Here is a 7,433-nt window from a genome sequence, read left to right on the forward strand (position 1 = left end):
GATGAAAAATATTTTTTAATCCAATAAGGGGAAAATGGACCTTAAATGAGTGAAATGGTCTTTTATTTATAAAAATATTGGGTCCTTTAGAGGAAAACATTAAATGTTCCACTGTGGTAACTGTGTTTAGGAGGACAGCTTTCATTAGCTAAAACATTAATCCAATCAATTATTAGCATTTCATGGAGCGTGACAAAGTTGCATTCACATTTACACTTCAATTATTTAAGGTTACATTAGTTAGGAGCTTGAGTAAAAGGCACTTTGAGTAATCCGTCCATCATTTTTGCTGTTTGTGCCACAGTGATGCCTCAAAAATCAGGATGGGCAGAAGCAGTGACGCTTGAAATGCGGCATTTGGAATGGACAATAAGTTTTTGCTGATTCTGTTCCACACAATGACCTTTCTCACAAGATACCCCTGTGGAGCTTTTGTGTTACTGCTGTGTTTCTCATCAAAATTCTCTGTGTGAGATCCTGGCGTGCCACAAATGTGGCAAATGCATCACTTTCTACGTAAAACATCTGAAAGGGAATTTTGAACGTTACCACCCCCAAATGCCCTTTGTCCTACAGTGGAACAGAGAGATTGCTCCTGATTAAAAGGAAAAATGGACAGGGTTAGTTCACTGCTTGGAATTCTGTTTCACCTTTTCAGGTTTACTTGTTCATTTGCATCTATTCTAAGATAAATAGCACCTCCAGTGTTTCCAATATATGCTGTTTACCCAGAATATACAAGGATGGGGGGGGGGGGCTCTAGGCTTCCATTGGTTTGGCTTGCCAAGGTGAGTCAGTAGACTAAGCACACATAAGGGAAATGAAAATAAGATTGTGTCTATGCTAATAATTATAAGTTTAACTTTCCATTGTTACCTAGTGACCCTTTTTTTTGGTTCATGATTCAATATTAGATAACATATGATCAACTGTGGTTACAACAAATTCCCACAACTGATTCTAGGGATTTAAGCCTGTTCACTTAGGTTTTTATAAAATGCTCAATTGTCATTTTCATCCTCTGCTGTTAAGAATATGCAATACGTTATCCACATACCCTGTACACACTTGCAGATGACAAGGGAAAAAACCCCAAAAAAGTCATCTGCTCTTTAAACAATGATTGAAAAATGACACTAGAGGTAAAAAAAAAAAAAAAAAACCCAAACCAAAAAGTCCTCATGCTGTGTTCTACATCAATAGCAAGAGAGCCTGTGGTGCTGAGCTGATTAGATACAGTTCACATGGTCTTAACAGCGTAGTTTTAAAGTACATATCTCTCATAATGATCTAAATGAATTCTGCTGTACATCTATTACAACAAACATTGAGATCTTGAAAAAAAATAAATACTAGCTATTTTAAAAGGTTGTTAATGTCAATTTTTCTTCCACTTGATCACCATCAATTAAAAATGAACTTTACTGAATTACTAAAACACTGGTAGAGGTACCATAAATGTCAGCTTGTGGAAGATCCCACACAAAGGAATGCGACTTTAGTCTCTTGAAGCAAATGCCTCAGGTCCTCTTGGCTGTACAGCTGGTCCCTCACGGTGAAGGATATTGTCAAAACGCGGCGTCACCTCGCAGCGGATGAGCAGAGTGTCGTCTTTAACATAAGCTCTCTGACTCAGCTGAGACAGGTGCATGAAGGTGACATAGCCAAATCCTTTGGGATTGCGCTGAATTGTCGGCTTCTGGAAGGCCTGTAGATCTGGTTTAGTCTCCATTGCCTCCATGTGATGCTGACCCTCAGGGCCCTGGTCTAGGATGGCGAGCCGGATGGTTCCTTGAAATGGCCAGGTAAGCTGCCCATCAAAAGCTCCTTGCATGGTGTGCACAAATAGGGAGATGTAGTTGGAGCAGCGTGGGGCATTGGGGGTCTGCAGGTGTAAGCGCAGGCACAGCTTGTAGCCTGGGCGGCCTGTGTAAAAGCCGGGGCTGTGCTCAACCACTGGCTGGCCCGCTTCTTGGTTCCGCAGGTGGACTGAAAAACCTTTGAGGCGCCAGATGAAGATACCATTGCAATGTTGGGCCTCCAGCTCTTTTACTGTATCCTCCAGCATGGACACTCTACGCCTGAGCTCTGCTAGCTGGCCTGCCTGTGAAAATGAAATGGGAAAATATTTGAGAGAAAAAGAAAGAATAGAGGCTTTGAGACTAATCTAAAAGAAACTAATCTAAAAGAACAAAAACAAACCAAAACCCCAAAAGGTCAAAATACACTTGGATATCACTTACTTGGGTGTCTTTTAAGATGATGAGTTCACGCAGCTGGTGATCCTGCTTCACCAATCGTCCATCCATCTCACGGAGCCTCTGCTGCATCTCTTCACTAGACGGACCTGGAGCACAACTGCTACTGCAGCTCAGAGCTGCAGCCCCTCTGGGCCCACTACAGGCCGGTACTGATGGTGCAGCTCCTTGATCCTCAGAGGAAAGTGAAGGTCCTAAGGTCCTCAGGGGTTTGGGTGTAGTACCATTGAGGCTAAGGCCACGCAGAAATTCAGCCATGTAGCGCATATGCATCTGTGTGAACTCCTGCATGTGCTGAGCCAGGTTGTGGCGCTGCATCTGCAGAGTCAAACCAGCTTTAAAACTTGTGTCGCAAACTACAAAACCTATTAACCCAGACCTTCCCAAAGTGTGGGGCCCGCCCCCTAGGGGGGGCACAGAGCCATTGCAGGGGGGGCACAGTATGAAAAGGGGAAAAAAATAAACAACGCTTGGACACTGCTAGCACGGGGCACCCACACAAACGCAAAGCAGGAGATGAAGCATCGCTGAATATGTTTCCAAACCAACTTCATTCTAAGCCAAAGACTAGAAAATATAGTGAAGCATGTCTGCCCTTTGGTTTCACCTGCACAAGTGCCGAGGTAGGTCTCCCCTGCAGAATTGGTTTTCCCTGTGTCGGGAGCAGCGCTGGGCTGTTTAAATCACGGACAAACAGTATCCCACATTCTTGATTTTTAGTTCACAAACACTTCTTGTAATGACTAACTACTCCTGACATTTTGGAGGTGTTAGCTCTTTATACAGTAAAGTTACAGCGGGATACAAATAACATCAGGCTGATCCTGCTACGATTTGTTCCCTCGGTTCAAATCACAGACTAACAGTATCCCACAGCTGTTTATGTTTTTAAACCCATTTTGCACAGAGAGACATTTTCTGAAAAATGTATTGATAGCAATGTTGAATAAAAAACACAGCTACATGTAAAATAATCACATCGTGACGCCGCTGCCTTTCTAAATAGAGGGACAGTAACTGCGTGTGTAAATGTAAGCGTATAAAACCTGAAGATAGAGACAAAATACTGTTAATCTGACTATCTGCCATTCTGCAATTCATCTCATGTAAACAATAAAGTGGCGCACAGCTGACGTGAAAAAAGGCACATACCTTTGACGTTGCATGACGAACTCTGTATTCCTCGTCCACACGTAAACGCAAAAAAGGACTTTTAAAAACTCCGTTTTCGGTGATTTGAAACGCTGTTTACGTGTGGACGAAACAGCTGCGTTTTCAAAAATACCCGTGTAGGTGCGGACGTAGCGTAAAAGAGTTAGTAGTTTATTTCCTTACTACCTGCAATTTATTGCAGATTACTTGTATTTGCTTAATTGTTTACTAAATGTTTGAGGTGTGAAATAAACCGCAATGGAGCAAAATATGGGGGTGTGTGGTTGGAGGATGTGTTTGTGCTTGCGTATGTGTGCACGCGCGGGGGGGGCGAACATTTTTCTTGTAAAACAAAGGGGGGCCCAGCAAAAAAAGTTTGGGAACCACTGTATTAACCTATTAAGAATATGCTGTATGAGAGCTGAAAGAATGGAAATCTAGAAATTGATCACCTACCCTTTCTTTACATCCAAAGATGCTAAAGTTACAGGCAATAGGTGCTTTTGGGCAATCTGTGTCACAGTGAGACTCCATCTGGGGGAAAAAAAAAGTCATTAGTAAATTAGCTTCAGTCATATTCAGATTGAAATGCTTAAAAAAAAACCCAAAGAGATTGCTTATTGCTGAAAATGACAGACAAAGGGAACAAGGGGACAGGAATAACAGACAACAATTAAAACAGAAGTGGTTCCACTTTCTACTGCTGAAATGGTGACTGCCCTTCTGCACTGTAACATGTGATGTGACTGAGTTTGGAATGGTTCCCCATTGCTTAAACAAGAGAGTAGTTCCTGTTTTGATCACCACTTCCTAACCGTTCATTCACCTGAGGCCTCTTCTTCATGGCAGACTCTTAAGAGACTCACCTGGTCTCTGACGAGCTCCAGCTCACAATACTGACACTTCACACTGGCAAAGGGACACTGTTGCTGATGAAGCTGAAGGAGCAAATGAAAGGAGACCATTAGGAAAATTTCCTCACAGACACACAAAACATCACTGTAACTCTGCCATGAGATCTGTTCTTGAAAAGTGATTCAATGGTACCTCTCTCTCCTCATAAAGAAAGCATGCCACACAGTCTGGACATGACATGGGTCTTTTTTGGCACTGAACAGTTATGTGCTCTTCTAGGTGGCTCTTTTTCACAGACTGCTGGCACTGTGGACAAGGCACAGTGGCAAACTCACAATGCACCAAATGATCCTGGAAGTTAAAACAATAAAACGAAAAAAATAAATACAAAAAACATTTCACTTGCTTCTGTAGCAGGAAAGTCTTCATCTTTAATCATATAGCACATCTAAAAGACATCAAGTGTCAGCCAAAGTGCTGAACAAAGGGATAATATAATCAAATAAAAAGAATTAAAATAGATAAGATGAAAACAGAAAACATTGTGAGAAATCCATATATGTTTGTAAAAATATGTGTACATGCAAATATGCACATACATATACAAAAATGTACATTCAGCACACATACATGAACATAAAATACATGTATACGTATACACATGCAAACATCATCCAATGAGATAAAAGACCAGAATAGCTAAAACAGAATAAAAGTGGTGTCAGGAAAGCTGTAACAATTCCTCTGTCCACACCAGAGAAAGACACAAACTGGGGGATGAACTGTTATTTATGTGCCAAGAAAAAAAAGTGTAGTTGTGGTGGTGTTCTCTGAAGTCATTTTATTGTGTTGACAAACTTGTTCTACAGCAATCTCAAAAATGTCTACCAGCCGCTGACATTTTATGTCCATGTCCATTTTATGAAGTTGGCAGTCAGCAGTAGTGAGAGGTTTATAATCACACTGACAAACAGTTTTTAAAAGCAAAAAGCTTTTAAACACCAAACACTCAAACACCAGCCTGTTAATATCCCTGACTTCGTGTTGAGCTGAGTTTGGATCAAACATGTCTGTCACGGTTTTTTTTACCTCCAAATGCCGGAGCTCCATCTTGTCGGCACAGCCCAAGTTTGGACAGCGAACAGTTAGTGACAGAATTTCCCTTTTGGCAAAGTTATCAGGGAACAGTTGGTCTTCTGACAACATTTCGTTGTCCACTGGGCACCTCTGTCCCGTATCACTGATTTGCAAGAAGAAGAACAGAAATCGTTGGTCCCTTTTGTCTACTTCACTATTAAAACAAGTACCAGTGAATTTTTGGATCATTCAGAAGCCTTTCATTTCTAAATCATTACTCAGTAATTTGCCAGATTGCTCTGATGCTAATAAAGAACTAACAGGGATTCAAAACTGGCCTGTGAAACTTGTGATGATAAATGAAATAGAAACCTAAGTGTTCATTGCTGATTAAAAAGATGCACAATAGCATACCGGATGGATTTCTCAATGCAGCTCTTGCAGAAGCGGTGACCACAGCGTGTTTGAATGGCGTTCCTCAAAGCCATGAGACAAATGGGGCACTCGTATTTACTCTCCAGCGGTGGATCAAACTCCACATCGTAGCCCTGCAGGGGGGCAGCCTGAAAGCTGCTGCTGCTCATGAAGGCACTAGGGTTCTCTGAAGGGCTAAGAATGGACTCCTGTTCTTTTTCCAGCATTGCCAGAGCACAGCCAGACAGTGCTCCACCAACAGCTCCATCATAGCTGTCCTCCTCTAAACTCCCCTTATTGCTTTCACAGCAGGCCATTTGTAGCAGGTGGCAAAGTCTGAAAGAGGTAAGGAAGTGTGAAATAAATTCTAACTGTATTAACTTTAAAATAGACATATGCATTTTTCTGCTTTTAAAATGGGGATATTTTTTACTTCAGCCGCACAAAAGAGATTTTCTTTTTGTATGAAACTGCTAAAAAGGTTTTGTAAAGTTACACAATGATATGATGTTCAAGAAATATCCTCCTACAACCATCTTTATAATTTCCTCCAATCAACTTCCTCCCTTCTTTTAGAAAAAACCTAAAGCAAATCAGCTCATTTATCATGAAAACAGGAGCCCTATGGGAAGGTTTTAGGATTATTTCTAATGATCTTTTTCCTTAATGAGCAATCAGACAATTTATTTTTCACATAACCACATTACCAATTCATTATTTGGCCTTCCCTTACTCTTCCACACCTAATCTGTGGGTTTGTAAGCAAATCCTATACCAGAAGAGTTAACACACCGCTCCAAAGACACACACACACACACACGTGGGAATTCACTTCAGAGAAGATTCTTGGATTCTTGCAACAAACCAAAATAAATAGAGAAATCTTCACAAACCTGAGTATGAACTAATGAAATATGCAGTGTAGTCTTTGGTTGGTTATTAAACTATAATACTGAACAACACATTTTGTAACAACTGGAATTAATCTTAAAGACTCAGTCTTGAACTTAGATTGTAAGATTAGTACCATTTATCGTTACTCCTTATATCCCACCTAGCTTAACAAACCAAATAAGCTAATCATCCTTGACTATATGCAGCTTTGTACATAAAAACATGCCAACCAGACTGTCAACCTGTACAGTGAGTCATGTACAAGCTATGGGCGTCGTAAACCTCCTCCTTGAAGCTACCATTCCCCTACATGGGGCGTAACTTTTACTTTTCATTAGTCAGCATCAGTCAGTCGATAGGGTTCTGCCTAAACTCCAACATTCGGTATCAAATCTTTTTTTATATAAAACATGTTACAGCTAGCTAACAGTCTGCATACAACGACTGGAAGTGTTGGCACTTGACGAACCAGCCATGCCCCTGGATACGGAACTACAAATGTGAATCTGGTTGCAGTCAAAAGTAAAGTATTAAAAGAAAACCACTGACCAAAACAGCGGGAAGCGAAATCACCTCCCCCACATCGGCGACAAAAGCGTTATAAGCTCCGAATGTGTCCGTGAACGCAGGTTTTTATTCTCGTAGCACACCCACCTTTGCCTTGAAAACGTCTCGAACTTTTGGTATCTACAGAATTTCCTGTTTTTTTCTTTTTCCAAACGTCATCAACGATTACATTTTTTTCGCGCTTTGTAGACGCGAGCGCCATCCCCTGGTGGGAGT

At 41.2% G+C, this 7,433-nt stretch overlaps 1 protein-coding gene across 2 annotated transcripts; it reads right to left on the reverse strand.

Annotated features, from left to right (window-relative positions):
- Window positions 1-46: 46 nt before the first annotated feature.
- On the reverse strand, window positions 47-7,401 carry traf6 (TNF receptor-associated factor 6). Of its 2 annotated transcripts, none has more exons than XM_084950026.1 (8): window positions 7,305-7,401; window positions 5,757-6,092; window positions 5,355-5,505; window positions 4,458-4,616; window positions 4,277-4,348; window positions 3,867-3,944; window positions 2,244-2,576; window positions 47-2,104 (listed from the first exon to the last, which is right to left on the reverse strand). In XM_084950026.1, exons 2-8 carry the CDS (start codon window positions 6,071-6,073, stop codon window positions 1,499-1,501), a joined length of 1,716 nt encoding a protein of 571 aa, XP_084806152.1. In that variant the 5' UTR covers window positions 6,074-6,092; window positions 7,305-7,401; the 3' UTR covers window positions 47-1,498. The 2 variants fall into 2 exon arrangements, with proteins under 2 accessions (XP_084806152.1, XP_084806069.1); XM_084949943.1 differs by having other exon boundaries at window positions 7,200-7,392.
- Window positions 7,402-7,433: the final 32 nt, after the last annotated feature.

The sequence above is a fragment of the Perissodus microlepis genome, chromosome 1, assembly GCF_051167445.1.
Source record: "Perissodus microlepis isolate ML-2025 ecotype Zambia chromosome 1, ASM5116744v1, whole genome shotgun sequence".
Taxonomy (NCBI): domain Eukaryota; kingdom Metazoa; phylum Chordata; class Actinopteri; order Cichliformes; family Cichlidae; genus Perissodus; species Perissodus microlepis.

Coding starts and splice junctions, on each gene's coding strand:
- traf6 (XM_084950026.1), bottom strand. CDS start 6,073: ATGGCCTGCTGTGAAAGCAATAAGGGGAGTTTAGAGGAGGACAGCTAT. Junction 4,349..4,457: donor TTCTTTATGAGGAGAGAGAG/GTACCATTGAAT, acceptor TTGCTCCTTCAG/CTTCATCAGCAACAGTGTCC. Junction 2,105..2,243: donor TCATCTTAAAAGACACCCAA/GTAAGTGATATC, acceptor TCATTTTCACAG/GCAGGCCAGCTAGCAGAGCT.